The sequence below is a fragment of the Sceloporus occidentalis genome, unplaced genomic scaffold (assembly GCF_023333645.1).
Source record: "Sceloporus occidentalis isolate IW3139 unplaced genomic scaffold, rSceOcc1.0.p SCAF_3, whole genome shotgun sequence".
Lineage (NCBI taxonomy): Eukaryota > Metazoa > Chordata > Lepidosauria > Squamata > Phrynosomatidae > Sceloporus > Sceloporus occidentalis.
In genome coordinates this window covers 74,743,017-74,763,215 of record NW_028316983.1, presented here as the reverse complement: position 1 = coordinate 74,763,215, position 20,199 = coordinate 74,743,017, and the positions used below count along the sequence as shown (strand labels likewise).

The following is a 20,199-nucleotide window of genomic DNA, read 5'->3' as shown; positions in this document are numbered from 1 at the left end:
CTATTTAAAAAAAACCTCCTTAGATCCCCTGATAAGGAACAATTACAGACTGGTCTCCTTTTTACCATTCTTGGGCAAAGTGATTGAGAGGGCAGTCACCCTCCAACTCCAAGCTGTATTGGATGAAACCGATTATCTGGACCAATTTCAAACTGGCATTAGGACGGGATATATTTAAGACTAGCGGCATTGAAAAAGAAATCATGTTACTAGTCATTATTATTATCATTATCATTATTATTAGAGGGGCATTATGCACTTACACTTTAAAATAATATATTACAGATGACATTCTTATTTGTAATGAACTGCACCTGAATCCAAAAGCAGCACTCATGCTGGGATGCTTATATGAAGTTCTGTAACAAAGCTTCCTTCCCTGGTTACTGAAAGTGATGGTTCCAGCAAAGGGGGAATTCCAGACCTTTTTTACAATAGGACAAAGGGAATTCTTTAATAAAATGTGTTTGTTTCATCTGGAAGCATGGCTGATTGACATTTCTTCTTCTCTTCATAAACCACCTCCTTATAGGGAAATGCCGATGTCTTTCTTTGGTCAGATCAGGTAGCTTTCTTCTGTTTCCGTTCCCAGGACAATGTTTCTACCTCTTTCATGAATCGAAGACACAGTTCTTCCTGCCATGGTAAAGCCACACACTGGACTGCCACAGGAAGCCCCATGGTACCTTTCACAGCCTGCAAGAGATGTGCACAGAGCACAGTTACTGAGCAGGATCAAGCTTCCAGCTCCCAAGCTTTTTAAAGTCTTGCACTCAGATCCTATCTCCCACCCCCTCCACCCCAAAACAAATAATTAAGGTGAACACCTTGGACAGTTCCTTTAAAATCTGGATTAAAATTCAGAGTGGGTTTACCACCTCACTGACAAGGAAGCCACCAGATGCCACTATTGTCAGGCCATGGCATCACAGACTCCATCTTCCTAGGAACTGAAATTAAGTTGAGCCCAATAATTCCCCCACCCCCACCCCCACCCCGATTAATCAAAGAACAAACATTACTAAGAGGTGCAAGAGGAACCATGAGATGGTAACACTACAGTAAAACCCAGATATTCAATAACAGTCAATGATAGGAATTATTTTAAGGACAGCTGTATGCATATGCTTTCAAGTCACCTGTCAACTTATGGTGCCCCCCATGAACTTCATAGGGTTTTCCTAGGCAAGGAATACATAGAAGTGGTTTTGCCAGTTCCTTCCTCTGAAACAGAGCCTACAATGGCTGGTATTCATTGGCAGTCTCCCATCCTAGTATTAACCAGAGCTGCTCCTGTTTAATTTCCATGTTCAGATAGGATCTGGTGCCTTTAGGGTATTTAGGCGTCATGGGGACATACATACACATAAATCACACTAGCAGGTGGGGTAAAAAGTAACAGTTGCACAATAGACATGTTGTGTTCATATATCAGTGGAAGCAGAGTTGGGCAGACGGCATATTCACCTATGCTTTGTATTTGCAAGTTGTGAATTGTGCACTGTGGCTGTGTATCCTGTATGTTGCATTGCGGTTGTGCACCATGTATTATGCAATGAGCAATGGCACTATGTCACTGACATGTGCTTCATATTGTTGCTGTTCTGCGCAAGGATTATTACTGTCCACATGCAGGTATTTATACTATACTAGGGAGATATTGGATCGAAGCTTCCATTTAACAGCATTAACACATGGTTTTCAATAGTAAATTTTACTTTCATTCATTTACCTAAGCTAAGAAAAATATTTTTCACATTCTGATGTCAAAGTTTGCTTCTGAAATCAAGCAAGGTTGACTTCAGTAAAATCAAAATGTGGTATACTATTGACATGTTAAGGAAAATGCAACATGGGATATACAGTAAAGAAATAAAACATGTATGTGAAAGTCACAGTGACTAAGCAAAAGCAAATTAAGAAGCCACACAGGTGAAAAAGCTAATGTAATTTAGCAGTCCTGAATGTCAAGGACAGAATTGTAGAGTGTACAATTGGAAACACCTGAGATTCATTAAGTGTACAAGGTGAAATGATGAAATACTTAAGTATGGGTTGAACTATGAAAACCAATAAAAATGAATGTACACGCCCACTGGGTGGAAACTGACTAGTGGGTGGTGTTTGACAATGGCTATAATAATTGCTATGTTTGCCAATGTATTTTGTGGGTAGTTGGAGATATAGTTGGAGTATTGGAGATTGTAGAGATTGTGATTTGTAGGGCATATAGTATTTTGTATATAGCAGAATAAAGTAGATCTTTTATATAAGACTACTGAGTTGTCTGGTGTCTTGAGTGAAGATACAAGAGCCAGCAGGATCCTGGAGAAGTTTGGAGACTTCTGAGGAAGAAGAGTGAGAAGGCTTGGAGAGTTTGTCAGGGTCTTCAGCCTATTCTCTGAAACTCTGCTGCTTTGGAAGAAAAGCACTAACCACTGACCAAAGCTGGTCAGCTCCGCTGCATAACAAGGTGGTGAGTTAGAGCCAGAGGTGAAGTGCTACAACTCCCATCATCCCTGACATTATTACTGTCCACATGCAGGTATTTATACTATACTAGGGAGATATTGGATTGAAGCTTCCATTTAACAGCATTAACACATGGTTTTCAATAGTAAATTTTACTTTCATTCATTTACCTAAGAAAAATATTTTTCACATTCTGATGTCAAAGTTTGCTTCTGAAATCAAGCAAGGTTGACTTCAGTAAAATCAAAATGTGGTATACTTTTGACATCAAAATCTGAGTTTTGAAATTCACTGAAACTTGACATTTTCAGCTTTAATTTCAGTCCTCAGTTCAGGCTAACCTCCTTCAGCTTCTTATTCCAAGGGTCACCATAAAGTCCTTGATACTCCCTCATCTCTTCTTCATCAGCTTCTGTCACTGTGGTAACTGGCACAACGCCCACAGGGAAGTTCAAAACATTGAACAGCATAGTAGATGAGATGGCAGCTGGGGAAGAGAATATGCAGAACAAGAAATCTAGTGAAATTCAAGCCTTCCATGTCTGCCCCAATGAGCATATAACTGATATAACTCAGGGTATGGTAAGACACATTTTATGTAATCTTCCAATGCTAGTGTGAATTGTTTGATCATTCAAAATGTCTTGGTGTCCCCCAAAGTATGAGTCTAAGCTCTGTTTTGTATCTTCCATAAATCCCTAGTTTAAGTTGAGAATTCTCAACAAAGTCTTATCAACATGGGCACCAGGTTGTATTTATTTACCAGCAACATCTAAAGGGCCACAAACTGCCCACCCTGGTGTACAAGAGTCTGTAAATACTACCATCTGCCCCCTCCCATATAAGCCTGCTTGAAATTTGAAATCTTCAGTGGGGATCCTGTTGTGTGTGCCATGTTGGGAGGCTACATGTGTACATGTGCCAGGGTTTTGTAGCAGTGCCCTGACTGTAAAACTCTATGCCAGGAGAAGCTGGACAGACTCCTTCTCTTCTGAGCTTCTAGTGAGCAGCTAAAATTGTGTTGTTTTCTTTATGGCCTTTGGTGCTTGAAGAAGCTCAGTCTGTTTCAGTTGTTTGTCTTAAAATGATTATTTTAGTTTGTTTTTAACTTTTATCTAAGTATTGTTTTAATTTTTTTTTCATTGATTGGGCATTGCCTCAGTGCCCTGATAGGTTGAGAGGTGGTGTATAAATATCTTAAACAGACCATTCCTATGAAAAATATGACTGCAGGTGCATGCTTCTGAAAATTACAGCCAGGGTCTTACAAGTTCATTGTAAACCTTGCAAAAGAATGCTATCTTCAAAGCCTGTGGAAATACTCTCAATGTTTTGCAAAGGTAGTGCATGAAGAATGATCCAAGCCAAGAAGAAATTTCCTGGTCAAGGTTGAACTGAAGGCCACTGTTCATCCTGTTGGGGGTGGAGGGCCTTTTAGAATGGTCCTCCCTCAAAGGCTAATGGAGCCAGTAGGATTCCAGAAAGCCCTAGAAGATTTAAAAATTGGTAACGCCGGTGACTCTGTTGAAGTCTTGGTTGATACTTGGAATAACGATCTCACCGAGGCTATTGATACAATCACTCCTGCGACTGACACAATCGCTGGGTGGAAAGGTGTCCTTTCCATCCCGCTCCTAATTAGATGTCCTGGTACACCAAAGAACTCAGTAATATGAAGCAGGCTGGACAACAACTAGAGTGCTACTGTCAGAAAACTTGACTCTTATGTGATAAGAAATTTATTTGTTCCTATGGTGTTGCAATACATGCAGCGAAGAAATCCCTCTGCTCTGCACATATTGCCTCTGCAAATTCTCATCCAGCAGAACTGTTTAGTTAAGAGCCCTGGTGGCGTAGTGGTTAAATGCCTGTACTGCAGCCACTCATTCACAAACCATAAGGTTGTGAGTTCAGTACTAGCCAGGGCTGAAGCTCGACTCAGGCTTGCATCCTTCTGAGGTCGCTAAAATGAGTACCCAGATTGTTGGGGGCAATTCGCTTACACTTTGTAAACTGCTTAGGGAGTGCTTAAGTGCACTGATAAGCGGTATAGAAATGTACTTGCTATTGCTATTTAGGGTAGTAAGGGATCTGACACAGATTCTGTCCGCACAGAACCCATGACTTGACCCGACCACAGCCTGTTGTGATGCATTTAACAACTATTTTGCAGATAAAATCTCTCACATAAGAGCCGACTTGGATGCCTGTGTTATAGCAGAACCAACTGCTGACGTGACCAGCAACTCTGTGGATGAGATTATACTGGATCAGTTTGAATCTGTGAGTACCAATGATGTAGACAAGCTCCTTGGCAGTGTGAAGAAGACAACATGCCCTCTTGCTCTTCATGGCTGGCCATCCAGGGTGGAGATGCCTTGAGGATGTTTCTGAGAGATATCGTCAATGCATCCCTTAGGGAAGGTCAATTTCCATTTTGTTTGAAGGAAGTGGCTGTTAGGCCGCTTCTGAAAAAAATGTCCCTAGATCCTCTGGATGTGAAACAGCTATAGGCCAGTATCCCATCTGCCATTTTTAAGCAAAGTGATTGAGAGGGCTGATGCCCTTCAGCTCCAGGTTGTCTTGGATGAAACCAATTATCTAGATCCATTTCAAACTGGCTTTAGGACAGGATATGGAATTGAGACTGCCATAGTTGCCTTAGCTGATGACCTTCGTCTAGACATCGACAGGGGAAGTGTGACCCTGTTGGTGCTATTAGACTTCTCAGCGGCTTTTGATACCATTGGCCATCACATCCTCTTGGAATGCGTGAGAGAATTAGGAACTGGAGGCTTTGCATTGCAATGGTTCCAATCCTTTCTCTTGGACAGATTCCAAAGGGTGATGCTCAGGGACAGTCACTCTGCAAAAAAGGAGCTTAATTGTGGCATCCCCCAAGATACCATCCTATCCCCGATGCTATTCAATATATATATATGAAGCCACTGGGAGAGATCATCCAAAGAGTTGGGATGGGGTGTTATCAGTATGCTGATGACATCCAGATATATTTCTCCATGTCTCGGTCTACAGCTCTGACTACAGATGGCATCTCTCCTCTCAATGAATGTCTTAAAATGGCAATGGACTGGATGAGGAAAAACAGACTAAAACTGAATCCAGACAAAATGGAGGTACTCAAAATTGGGGCCCATAATCCAGGTATTGAGATTCACCAACCAATCCTAGACGGGGTCACACTCCCCTTAAAGGACTGTGTTTGCAGTTTGGGGATGCTCCTAGATCCTTCGCTCCAGATGTCAAATCAGGTAAATGGAACGGCCAGAATGCATGTTATCAGCCAGATGCATCTTTTTCTGGAATGGGGAGACCTAGAAACTGTGGCACATGCGCTGGTAACACTCTACATGTGGCTACCCTTGTGCCTAGTCCAGAAACTACAGTTAGTTCAAAATATGGCAGTCAGTTTGGTCACTGGGAGACCTAGAAGTGACCACATAACACCCATTTTAAAATTGCTTCACTGGCTGCCTATTAGCATAGTACAAAGTGTTGGTTATTACCTTTGAAGCCCTACATGGTTTGGGTCCAACTTATCTAAGGGATCGCCTTCTTCCATATAATCCACCCCATGCAATCAGGTCCGCTGGGAAGAATTTATTGCAACCTATAAAGACCAGGTTAACTGCAACTTCCCAGAGGACCTTTTCTTCAACTGCTCCCAGATTATGGAATGGCCTGCCTGAGGAGATCCATCATATTACCAGCTTGGACAGCTTTAAAAAGGTTGTCAAGATGGATCTCTTCTGGCAGGCCTTCCCTGAATAGTAAACCCGGCCACCAACCAAATGCACCTTCCTACTGAATACTTGTGCCCCATCTGCCTATCCCTGATTATTTTAATTGTATTACTTTTAACCTTTAATCCTGTTTAACTGATGTTTTAGGGGAGGGAGGGAATGTTTGGGATACGGGGTATGTATGTTCTATTTTAATTGTAAGCCGCCTCGATTGTCTCTGACAGAGAGGCGGGGTAAAAATAAAGCTATTATTATTATTATTATTATTATTATTATTATTATTATTTATATAGCAGAACAAGGATGAAAAGTCACAAAGACAGAATGGGTTAAGGAGCACAAAAGAAGAAGCTCATTCCGAAAAATAAAGTGTGGCCCAGTAAGTTTAAAAGTGGAGTTCTTTTCTGTCTGCGCCTCTTCAGAACAACATGGAGGTTTACAGGAATGGAAAGAAACAGGGGAAAGGGAGAGTTACTTGCACAAAACCAGCAGATACAGGAGAAGGCTATCCTAAACATCCCAGATGCATGTCTGAGAGATGACTAGATTAAAAGGCCCATCGAGAGAATAAAATGATACAGTGCAGATGAGAGTTTAGAGAAGTTATTTTTGAGATAACTTCCAGAATCCTCAGCCAGCATGACAAGTGTCAATGACAACTTGGCTTAGTCTGTGTACAAATCACAGCAAACCGGAAGTTGGGAGAAGTAGTTGGTCAGTCTATAATTTTGACTATAATTTTTCTTTCCTTGGCTTGCAATAATGAATGGTAAAGCATATTCCAATTTTGGATACCAGCCAAGTTCTAATCCAATTCTAGTTGACTAGTTCTTTACTCAGTGTTCCTAAAACTTCATTGTTGTTGTTGTGTCCCTTCAAGTTGTTTCCAACTTATGGCGATCCTAAGGCCCTATCATGGGCTTTTCTTGGCAAGTCTCTACAGAGGAGAATTGGATTGTCATCCTTTGAGGCTATAGAGTGTGACTTGCCTAGGGTCACCCAGTGGGTTTACATAAAGCTTTTAAAATATATATTAATGTGACTGAAAGATAGACACACTTTTAAAATACAAGGCTTACTTGGTAGTTTGGCAGGATATCCAAGAATGAAAGCTGGGCCCAGGACTGGACAGAGGACAACATCAAGGTTGCATTTCTTCCACTTATCAGCAAACCTCTGACGATAAGCCTGTGTGTGCAATGTAATAGCAGTTAAAGAGATGTAGTGAGTATAGATGAGCATTTACAAGGATGTTGGAAACTGTGCAAGAGTTGCTGTCTTGAAAGAACAAAAGAATCAATTCAGAGAATAACCATGTTAGTCTGAAATATCAGTATGCAAAAGCATCTTGTAGTAACATTGAGACTAACTGTGAAAGAAATAGACATCGTCTACCTGAATTTTAGGAAGCAGACTAAGTCTACAAAAGCTTATTCTACAAGATACTTTTGCAATTGAATGAATATAATCAACCTCATCACAAGTATATGGAATGTGAGCTGAAACATATATCCCCCACACACGTCTGATGCAACTAAGATGCATATCACAGGGATGGGGAAAATGTGTTCCTCCATATGATGGGCTGCAATTCCCATCACCCTTCACTATGAGCTATGACAGCTAAGGACTTCTGGGAATTTCAGCTTCACAATCTGGAGAGCCTTGTGTTGTCTACCTTTGGCATATCCATTGAAAGCTAATCATATATTGTTCACAGTGAACATAGGGAGGGAGAAGAATTTCAGGAATATCAGACCAGTAAAACATTGTCAATGCAATCCCATACATGTCTATTCACAAGAAAATCCTAGTGAATTTAATAGGACTTTTTCCTAGGTACATAGGTAGAGGAATATAGCCTAGAGGACATAACCAGATGAGTGAACTATGCCTAACAGGCATTAGTGATATATAAATGCTGCAGTAACATGTATTGTGCATACAACGGCAGCTGGTGGTTTCCATATCAGTGGGACAGTAAATCCACTCTAGGTTTTCCTCAGAACTTTAAGAGTTATCCGAGATGCTAAACATACTTGTAGGATTCAGGGAACTGAATAGCTGTTTCAAAATTCAGATGAAAACCTACTGCAGATTTGCTTGTCACTGCTATGGAAGCCACCAGCTGCCACTGAATATCTTGCATCCGGGGGATGGTGTCAGGCCAGCAGTTGTTACTTAATCAAGGCCTGGTATAGACCGCCCCTTTTCACACTGGATTGGGGCCAGGGCAGCCTCATCGGTATTTTTAATGGATGCAGGTGTACACTACAAAAGGCAGATGTTTCGAGAGCAGTGGTGTCACTCCCCAAGGGTGTCAACTATACATACACCCTGCACCTGCTAGTGATCCCTCTGTACTTAACTAAGTAGCTGGTAGAGAATTCTGGCCACTGTGTTTTCTTGCAGGATTGCAGTGCAAACTTCGCAGAGGTCTGAATATACTGTCATCATAGTTATTCACACTAAAGAGCCAAAATGATACTGATTTAAAATTCCCTGCAGTCCTTGGAGAGAAATTAATACCTCTCTGCTCTTGTAGTAATGCTGATATCTCAGCACTGATTAAACTTAAGCTTTTTATTTGCACTAAAAATTATTGTTTTTACCATCACTTGGTCATGGTGCTCCCATAAATTGTTCACAGCCCTGAAACATATAAGAGACAATCAGTAGAGCATACTAAAATTTGTGAAAATTGCCCGTGAATGATAGGTAACAAGATCATATGCCCCTAGAAAAGGGATGGGAAACTCCAAGTGTCACTGGACTGCAACAGCTGCTCCCATTTTTGTCACTCTTGGCTATGCTCATGGGAACTGCAGTCTCAAAACATCTGGAGGGCTAGAGTTGCCCACTTCTGACCTACAGCAAAACAAGTTTGGCATTAGCCAGGCAACACCTATTTTTCATATCATTTCACATTCTGCTTCAGAGTATCCCATTCCACCTTTCATACTGCATCTTGCATGCATTTCATTTTTACACATTAGAACACAGCACCACACTTACCGAATTCCACACAATGCATTCAAGTGGCTGGCCAGTCGTGGAAACTAGAAAGAAAACAAAACTGAGTGAGAATCTAGACCCACACCTACTAACTGGGATGTATAGAAGTGATACTGTATTTCTGGACTACCTGTGGACCTTTTTTTTTTGGTCCAGCTCTGATGTTTATAAATGCACCAGTCTTTTACTAGATGGCCAGACTTGACAACAAACAGTATCTGAAAGATGTTGAGGCCACCTAGCTGCATTTTTGGATATGGTGGAAGACAGAATTAAAAGACCATTCCCTCTTTATACCCAGGTTGCAATCCTGCTGGAGAACATAATTATACCAGAATAGACATTGATATATGTGGGTGCTGCAGCCAAAAGGGACAGTGGCATAGAAAATAATTTCTGTCAAGAAAGAAAGCTGCCCAGGATGAAAACTGCTATGGGAAATGGAAAGAATTTTCTCTTCTTTCCTTCTACTGCTGTTGTGCACTGCTCCAAAAAGTGCCCTACTCTTGTGCATCATGCCAAGTCAAGTCACAAAGGAGATTCTAGCCCTCATTTTGAAAACACTTCACCTACATACAAATGGATGCTGTATCTTCACTTCAGAACTAGAGTTGGAATGGAGAGTGCATGAAATGGTAGATCTGTTGGCCAATTTCCCTATTCTAGCTGTTATAGAAACCTGAATATTCCCTGTTCCTATCTACCAAATTGATAACCATATTTTCTACCATTTGTGCTAGTATTCATATTTTAAACATGTGTGCTTGCACGATGAACCTGTGTCTATCTGCCTTTGAAGCACTGTCCACCATCAATGCCACCTGTTTATTAGTATGAGAAATGTTGTATTGGTTATTACTCAACTACATATAATAATGGAAGATTATTTATTGATTAATGAGTGAGAGCCAGCATGGTGTAGTGGTTTGAGCATTGGGCTACAACTCGGGAAACCAGGGTTTGAAAATCCCTACTCAGCCATGGAAACCCACTGGGTGACCCTGGCCAAGTAAAACTCTCTCAGACTCTCTGAACTCTCTCTGAACAAATCTTGCCAAGAAAACCCCATGATAGGGTGGCCATACATTGGAAACAACTTGAAGGGACACACACACACACACACACACACACACACAACCCAGAGAGAGAGAATGCAAAGGTATTTAGGGAAAATGGCATGGCCCCACAATGTCTTGAAGTGCTCCAGCTGTAGGTAAGGTACATGATATATCCATGCACAGGAGAAGAAATGCACATTAAATGAAACATATGCAGGTTTATTTTTTCTATTTTACACACAGAGATATAGCAGCAACATTCCATTATTTTTGTTTACAATCCTCTTTAGATGAAGGGGGAAAGATAACAGATATAACTAGGAACATATGAAAATCTTAAGCTGTCCAAAAACTTACCCAGGGCTTGATGATCTTGGCCAAAATTTTCTTGGCTAAATTTGGAATTCTAAAGAAATTCACCTGTGATTTCAAACTTGGGTCCACTATGTCTTTTTCACTAGGAAGTAGCATGGGGAAGAAAGATAAGAAGACAGGAGGGACTGATTCCTTTATGCATTGCAAGCATTTATTTTTCATAATTACTTAGTCCAGTATAGCCCACTGTCACAGGAAGGTGAGGATGGCTTAGATGGCTTTTGAAAGTGATCTGGATAAACTTATTTATATTTATTTTATTATTTATTTCAAACTTGAGTGTTGGCCTATGACTCTGGACACCACGGTTCGATTCCCAGCTGAGCCACGAAACCCACTGGGTGACCTTGGGCAAGTCACATGCTCTCAGCCTTAGGGGAATGCAATGGCAAAACTCCCCTGAACAAATCTTGCCAAGATAACTCCATGATAGGTTCACCTTAAGGTCACCATAAGTCAGAAACAACTTGAAGGCAAAAAACAACGTGATACAATGGCTATGAGTCATAATAGTGAAATGCAACTCCCAGATTTAGAGGAAACAGGCTTCTCAGTACCAGGGGCTGGAAAACAACAATGGAAGACAGCTATTGTCTTCATGACTCCCACATGTCTTGGAAAGCCTTTGAGCAACCTATTCCCATAGTTGATATCCCCACTCCTACTAGTCTGTGAATAGGGGAGGAATATTGTTAAATAATCATGCATACAAGGAGATGTCTATTCAAGTCATTTTGACTCAAGGCCACAATGGTAGGGATGGCCCTACTAACAGGAAGAGTGTGACAACCACCACATGTGGCAGATGTTGTGGTGCAACAATAGCAGCCTCTCAGCTCTTCCCACTTAGCTCTCAGGCTATTCCTCTCTGCTGGAAGACAGATTTATGTGTGTCACACAGCCTGTCCTGCATCCCTCTTTTGGCCTGCTGCCAGTTGGTTGTGTGGGGAAGTATGCTATTCCAAACTGAACTCACAATCCAGGTTTACTATTAGTGGTTTCCTATTTATTCTACAGGACAGTATTTTGGTATTTACGAATTGATTCATCTTATTTAGAATGCTAGACTTCCATGTTCCAATTGAAAAAGTGGTCTGGATTAAAAAAAGAAAATACTAACCACTATTAGTGGTGCTAGTATTTTCTTTTCTTAATCCAGACCACCTTTTCAGTTGGAACATGCAAATCTAGCAAATTTGCACCCACCATTCCCCATAAGAACATAAGACTAACATACGTGAAAAGGAATAGAACAGCAAGTTTGACTGATACTGTCTTGATTCTTGATCAAGTAAACTTAATGTTGATTTTAGAATGCATCTTTCCTGTTTGCCGATTATAGCAAATGTATATTTGGTTATTCAGAGTTTGATTTTAATGTCAGCTCACATTATTCGATATGTGGGATTAATCTATTATCGCCCACACCCAATGCCCTTTAAAATTGCTTACAACATGGCCAACAAAGTTGAACATCCATCTGCAAGAACACCTTTCCAAAAAAGTTCATCCACGGCATAATCCACTAAAGGTGGGGTGAATGGAACTAGCTGTAAATGAAAAGAAATGTATAAAAATACATGTTTTTGATTCATCACTCACTTTAGTCCTTAGTATTATTAACAACATTCACCATTGTTCACACTGGTTAGTAGCCACTCTTTAGTATTTCATACAGGAGTCTTCACCAGTAAAACTGAACATGCTAGAAACTGAACCTGAACCTTTTACATTCAGAGTGTGAGCTCTGTCAGTTAGCCAATTAAGTAAATCACTGTAGCTAACTGGCAAAGTGGACACATTTAATGAAAAGGTCCAAGAATAAATTCTTGGCATTTTCAAGCAGGACTGGAAAAGGCTCCCATCTGAAACCCTGCACAATGGCTACTAGCCAGTGGAAAGAATATCTGTAAATAGATGCTATTTAGTAAGCCCATAGCTGTCAACTAATTGGCTTTAAGTGTTATTTCACAAACACTTCCCAGTTGTCTATTCTCAAGAAAGCTGCATTCCATGCCCACCCCCCAGCTGGATTCCCCCACCCTGTGCCTCCCTTTCAAACTGTGCAGATAAACATAGCTGCAATCCTCACAAGGTGAACATACATTGTTATGAGCTTTACATGTTTTAACACAAGGGTTGGGGATACCTTGGTTTTAAAATGAGTAATCAAGACCTATTAGCTTTATAAATGACCCACTCTTAATGAAGAAGAAAACTGCTAGAACTAGTTTGTTGATATGGATCAACATTGCTGTCATCATTTTTGGACTTCCTTTCAAAGTGTGGATGTGGGACTGTTATAATCAATGCCTCTTCAAAAATTTACCATAAAATAACTAGTTAAAGAACTCTCTCCAACACTGGTCTTTATCAGAGATGTGCAAGCTACTCTTTATTGATCCCAAGAGGGGCTCAGTCCCTTGTACGTACTCCAAGCAGAAGCACACACAGAGGTGCTATTAAATGAGTTCTTTGACTTTTCATGTTTCCATATTTATTTAAAATCCATGGCAGAAGAAAGGATGGAGGGGGATTGATCAAGAATAGTATTGGAATACAGGGAGTGGATTAATGTTTACTACCTGTGCCACAGTTCCCATAAAATTGCTCTCTTTGAAGCATGTTTTTAGCTATGGTAGCTGAGACTAAACTTTTCCAGATTTCTCCAGACTTAATGATAACAAATTCAAACCTGCTCAGCAAGCAGAGCTTTCTGCCTCTCATGTGCTACAGTTAATATAGCCAACCAATGTATCCCCACTTTAGTGGGACTTAGAACGTTATCATACATGACTTTTAAATTACTATAAAAGCTAGATAGTAGTGCTTTTGGCAATACCTATCACACAATGCCATCTGCCTCTCATCACTACCTTGTCTTTAAAGTGTGGTTAACTCACACCATGTCATTGATGGGGAAAAAAGTCAATAAAATTCCAATAGTACTGGGTATAGTGCTAGTCCTTCGATGTAGTAAATCACTCTTGTTCAGGACTGCACAGTTACATGGTGTCAGTTTCTCCTCCTCTCCTCTGTTCCCCCTCCCTTCCACTGTTCCAGAATAACCTTGTTTTGTTTTTGTTTTTAACTTTCTTTTTCTTTTTCTTCCTTTTTTTGGGTTAAACTGCATTCACATAAGTCCAAAATTGCATTTAAAAAAACCGCAGTGCATGCACACAAACACAAGGCATGCTGGGTAAGACATAGGGAAGGCAGGGTTAGGGATAAGGGCAAAATAGAGCACGAGGGGCCAGCAACAGTCCGGTTGTACTAATGGAGGGAAGTGCAGTAAGGAGTGCTCCCAAAGTGGTATGTATGCATTTCCCTTCATTAAGACATTCATGGCAAGAAAGGGGTGATGTGATAAAGTCCTTAGTGAGGATTCATGACTTAATCAACAAGGGATAAGAAGAAAAATTGTAAGTAACAACAATCCTTACTTATTTAAGTAGCTATATTGTGTTTGATACACGTGGACTTTTGAATGTTGAACTATCTTTGTTGTATGTCTTGTAATGTTAGTCTATGGCCTGTTACAGACAGGCCAAAATAAAGCTGCTTCAAGTCACTTTGGAGGTATGGTATTTCAATGATGCATGAGTCCTAAGAGTCCAAAAGCCACACCAAAGCTGCATTACAGTCCTTAGGACTGGAGCATGGCTTTGGTGCGGCTTTTGGACTCTTAGGACACATGCATCATTGAAATACCATACCTCCAAAGTGACTCGAAGCAGCTTTATTTTGGCCTGTCTGTAACAGGCCTATGTTAGTCACATGTTTAATGTTGGTCTATGTTTGTTATTTGTTTTCAATTTAAAAAAGTAAGTAACAACAATCCTAGATGTACATACCGTATGACCAGCTTCTTGGAGAAGCTTTCTGGTTGTATGGACAGCCCTCCTCATACAGGGTGGGAGCAAGAAATAGCCATCAGTATCAAAATACCCAATCCGAAGTGGTGTAGAGCTAGAATATACCTAGAAAGAAAGCCAAAACATTGAAGTTAAATATCAGTATGAACCCCTTATTATATAATTATATGTTTGCTTTCAAGCTAAGGGATGCCAAATATGAGAGAGTCATCCCCAGACCAACAACTCCATATCCCATATGATGTCTTGGTTAGAGGATTAAGGTATTCATATTTATGAGTAAAAGGAGAATAGCAACAGCAGCAATTGTATTTCTGTGTCTCTTACAGCCTCTGGTTCAAGAAGGAAATTTGTTGATTCAGGATGATGAATCTACAATGAGTTTTACAGGAGCATTCATAGGAGCTATTCATGGTTTGGAACTCTAAGGTTCAGTTCCTTGGATAGCTCCTGCAAAACACTGGCATAAAAACCAAAGTATCGTTGTAAACCTCAGTGTGGATTTACTGCTCTGAAGCAACAAAGTCACCAGGTGTCTCTGTGCCGTCCCAGATGTTGTTGGATTGCACTTTCCAGCATTTTATTTTTTTAAAAAATTATTATGACTGGATCCACACTGCAGAATAATCTAGTTTGACATGATTTTAATTGCCATGGCTCAATGCTAGGGAATTCTGGGAACTGTAGTTTTGTGAGACATTTAGGACCTTATCGCACACACAATTTTCAACGTTCTGGGGATGGAAGGAGGACACTCGTGTGTGCGTGCGCTCTGCAGAAAACGGAGTTTATCGCACACAATTCAGTCCTCCAAGAGGCCCTGTTCCGTCCCCCGGCGCGCACCCATTCGCGTCCAGTCCTGGCGGGTGCCATTTTTTGTCGACGGAAGGTAGTCCGTCAGGCAAAAATCATGCCCGTCAGGACTGGATGCGAATGGGTGCACGCCGGGGGACAGAACGGGGCCTCTTGGAGGACTGAATTGTGTGCGATAAACTCCATTTTCTGCAGAGCACGCCCACACACGAGCATCCTCCTTCCGTCCCCAGAACGTTGAAAATTGTGTGTGCGATAAGGTCCTTTGCCTTCTCTGTCTGAAAGCTCTGGTGCCACAACAAACTACAATGTCCAGAATTCCATGGCATTGAGCCATGGCGGTTAAAGTCATATCAAACTGGATCATTTCTGCAGTGCAGACACACACTATATAAAACATCCAGTGCAACTAGTTCATTAACAATCTCGGACTCAGATTGGTATGCTATTTGGTCATCTACTGTATTGAAGTCAAGATCAGCTTTAACCAGAGAGAACTTTCTAAAGCTAGTACATAAATGGTATTTAACTCCTATTAGAAAATCACAGATGATAAATTCTATATCACCCCATGTTGTAGAGGTTGTCCAGTCTTAGGGACTTATATCCATATGTGGTTAGACTGTTTTAAAATTAACCACTTCTGGCATGACGTGATCAACCAAACTGCTTTATTTACAAAACAAAAAATAATCTTTTGCCCAGCCCTTTTGTTAGTTTCAATATACACAAGTAGTAATAAATCCTTAAAAAATAGAAAGTTGAACTCTTTTTTGTTCACAGCTGCTCAATTAGAAGTGGCTAATAACTGGAAAACAGATTTTGTATCCCTCAATAGCTGGTGGAAAAAAGTTTGGGATCAATGGCATATGGAGAAATTATCAGAAAATATGAAATATAACTCAAATCCACAAAATTAAAGACCCTTTCAGGAAAAAAGGTCTCTCCTTACAGATTATATTAATACAAATTTTATATCAGTTTTTCCTCCATCTAGCCACTGTTATCTATGGTCAAATTTATTTGAAATAATTTGAATTGTGTAAAACCTTAATAAGGAAGGAATTTCAATGATTTGAAATTCTTTATACCATTGTCTTATGATTGTAAGATTTTGTATGATATATTTTGAATAAATTTTATTTTTAAAAAACTGAGTTAAGTTTGAAACAGACCATGTATAAGAAAAGGGACCACCTGACTCACTGGGCTGGTCAGGTTGCTGTGGGGGGAGAGGGGTGGCTCATTGTGGTGACCTCCACAACAGTTTGTGCCTCCCCAGGCCCAGCGCGGTGGGAAAAAAACAATTTCAAAAAGAACATAATACAAATCCAGTGATGGCCTGGTTCATTGTATCCTTTGCAACATTTTAAATCACCAGCTATGCCTGGTGCAAGTTGCAGTCTGACAACTAGAGGGGCTGCATAATTTCCACTCTTGTAGTAACTCTATCCTTATTGGGTGCTGGATTGCAGCCTAACTATTCAAGTCCCCAGTGAGCCACTGAATTTCACTCAGTGCCCATGGGCCAATCATTAACTCTTAACCTGACCTAATGCATAAGGTTATGGAGTGGGGATAAAGTGGGGAAGGGGAGAGCTAGGTACATCACCCTAAGGGACCATACACTATAAATGTAACTAAATTAATCAATCAATGGTTCCCCCCCCCCTTTTCATGTTACTCATTTACACCATCTTGGGTGAGGGGAGCACCAAATTATATCACAAACCTAGCAACTGAACCTCTATCTCAACTCTAGGAATGCATATATAGTAGGTTTGGGAGTATTTTATATTATGGCAATGCATAAGTGGACATGTTCTTGAAAACAGCTTAGGCCCTTAGGCCCAGCATGAGAATAATATGGCTGAACCCCTATGTCCTGTTTCCATTATCTTCTATCAACATTAAAGGCTGCTTACAATTTGGAAGGAAAATGAGACCTCTCTGTCTTCCATTTGTAGAGCCATGAATGTTGCTAATGCATCTCAAATGCAAATCCTCAATTGTCATTAAGAATTGTAAATTCAAACTAAAGCATGTTCTTCAAACTATATATGCTCAGGCTCCTAAAGTCTCATCTGCTAATTTGTATTATTTGTTCTGCAATATATCAAAGAACATGTCAATAATATGGCATTATGCAACTATATACAGTGTGCCCGTGTTATACACAGGCGCACTTTACGAGGTCTTGAGCGTACGCGCTCAAGCCGTGATGCGCACGCAGGGCACAAGGGGCAGTGCATTCCATTCAAATGAACGGGTGCTCACGCCCGTGGCACCCCGCACGCCACCGCACACGAGCCCCATTGTTTCCAATGGGGCTCGAGCATAGGTGGAATTCGCCTTACGCGGCAGGGTCCGGAACGGATCCCCCGCGTAAGGCAAGGGTGGATTGTACCATATAGAATATTTTAGAGTGGTGGTAGGAATCAGGCAACCTTTCAGATGTTGTTGGATTGCAGGTCCCAGCAGCCCAAGCCAACAGTGTAGCCAACAGTCAACAATGCTAGGTGCTACAGTTCAAAATGCAGAGGGTCACACAATTATATCTCTGTTTCAGAGCAAAGAAAGGGGACGGGGGTGAATCATACAACAGCTTAAATGTGAAATGAGGAAAACACCATGGAAAGTGTGGAAAAGATGTCCACAACTCTGCCTTTTCTCTTCAGAGAGTTCTGTCCATGGTCTAATCCACAGGAAATCTTGATATGGCTGCCAAATTCATCCGTAGCTGGGGAAATTACTTTTTTGGACTACAGTCCAAAATCTCCTGATGGCATGATGCAGTCCAGAAAGTACAGTAATTGTTCCAAACTCTGAATTCAGCAACAAGGTGTGCAGCCATAGGAACAATGCCCCACGCAAAAGAACTTGCACTCTAATCTTTCAGTTACCTCTTGGTTGAATGGCATGGGTGGCACCATGGGGTCAAGTTGGAAGAGGTCTTCACATAAGAGGGCTTTCATGCAGAGTACCAGACTATCCACATCCCTTGCCATTGGTCCCACTGTTCCTATAACTTTAATTTCAAAGAGAAGGATTGTTTACATGCGATAAATGCAAACCTTGACTTGCATTGTTATCTTATAGGGGTTAGCTGGGGATGATGGGCATTGTAGTCCAGCACATCTAGGAGGTGTCAGGCTGAGAAAGCCTGTCTGAACAGAATGAGAGTTTCATAGCTGCATTATAAATGTTTCATTTTAAGGGGGAAGGAAGGAAGGAAGGAAGGAAGGAAGGAAGGAAGGAAGGAAGGAAGGTCCACAACAAAAAATAGGATGGTGAGGCAACCGAAACATGGAGAGAGGAAACTGGAAACTTATTAGGTTTGTGAAATTATGTCATTTTCAGTTTCTTCTTCATACAAAATTGTAAAGCTTCACATTCTTTTCATCCAATGCATAAAGTATAAAGCAGTTTCCAAATTTGGGTAAACTCTTCAAAATCAAAAACTAATAATATGTAATAAAATGCAATAGGTATGATTATTCCCAGAACAGCAAGGACCATGTTTTATTATGTTATGCCACATAGTTGTTAAAGAAAAAAGAAGAATCTCAAGCCAGAACTAACATATTTTAATAAAGAACAGTTCAATGCCAGACTTTTACATGTTAAACATTGATTTACATGTTAAACATAGGCCTGTATGTGTGAATCTGTCAGTTTGGGTCTCTCCTGCACAGTGGTGTCACTAGGGTTGGCATCCCTCAGTAAAGTAACTCATGGTGTCTCCCACTCCCATTGACCTCTTCCCATACCACACCATACAGTATCCTTAGTAATGTTTTTTGTACTAATGTTCCTCATAAATCGTAATTCTGGTATATCACTGAATCTAATAGCAATCAATATGACATTAAAAAATAGCAAAATTAAAACTATACCTTTAAGTTACAATGGCATAAGCACAGCCTAAATGTATTTACACTTACATAGTTTTATGTGGTTAAAGTGTAAACTTGGTAATATGTGATGTTTTTAAATAATTTTTTTTAAAATAAAATTTTAATTAAAGTGTTTAAAAAACCCGGGGCCTCTCCTTTCCCCTCTCACTGAGCCTTGCCCCACTCACACTATCTCTTCGGCATGTTAAAGGGATGCAGGCAAATGCCACAGCCCATTTCTGGCCAAAGGCAGGTGTTTGGGGAACAGCCCCCTTAAGGTGTCACCTGGTACAGTCCACACAGCCCTAGTGATGCCCCAGGTCCTGCATTCAAAATTTTAAAACCTCCAATTCATTCCATTTTAAATAAAAAGAAATTAGTAAAAGTAAATTCTTATCGAAAACAAACAAATTAGCTTCCATTTCTGCACCCTGGTCAAAAGCAAGAAAGAATCCCAAACTGGGATTGTGTCATGCATGATGATCAGATGTCTATCCCACCAAATTTAGAGTGGAAGTTTGTATTTTAACCACAACCCATTCTGACTGTTTTCTCTCTTCAGAGGAGAAAAAAAGAAGACATAATTTACCTGAGAGTATTCCATCAATAGGGCCCCTCACTCCTGAATTGCTGTAGTATACAAAAAGGTAGGACAACAGGAAGAGCAAATCTGAGACATCCACTTAAAGGTTCATGAAGATCATCACTGAACAGATTGATCACCGAAATACACATAATACAAAACCTATTATTAAATTTCTATCCCACTTTTCTGTCAGTATAGGGCTCAACATACCTTTTAAAAAGTATGCTTGAAAGGGCCAGATTGTCTTTGAAGAATAAACATTAGCACTGCCTTAATCCAGTGCCTATAGAGGTTTCCTGCAAAGCAGTGGATCCTGGTGGCTGCCACATCAGTGGTAGATCCACT

General features: G+C 40.6%; 1 protein-coding gene across 1 annotated transcript in view; it reads right to left on the bottom strand.

Moving 5' to 3' along the window:
- Positions 1–241: 241 nt before the first annotated feature.
- Positions 242–20,199, bottom strand: part of LOC149316240 (vitamin D3 hydroxylase-associated protein-like) — a 28,811-nt gene continuing 8,853 nt past the window's right edge. The window contains exons 6-15 of the mRNA XM_089515073.1: positions 19,858–19,898; positions 18,276–18,400; positions 14,539–14,664; positions 12,137–12,234; positions 10,667–10,766; positions 9,252–9,295; positions 8,849–8,888; positions 7,316–7,424; positions 2,814–2,959; positions 242–696 (exon numbers count right to left, since the gene is read on the bottom strand). Of these exons, the coding sequence (XP_089371199.1) occupies positions 562–696; positions 2,814–2,959; positions 7,316–7,424; positions 8,849–8,888; positions 9,252–9,295; positions 10,667–10,766; positions 12,137–12,234; positions 14,539–14,664; positions 18,276–18,400; positions 19,858–19,898 (964 nt within the window). The 3' untranslated portion in view covers positions 242–561. The remainder of the gene's footprint in view (positions 697–2,813; positions 2,960–7,315; positions 7,425–8,848; positions 8,889–9,251; positions 9,296–10,666; positions 10,767–12,136; positions 12,235–14,538; positions 14,665–18,275; positions 18,401–19,857; positions 19,899–20,199) is intronic.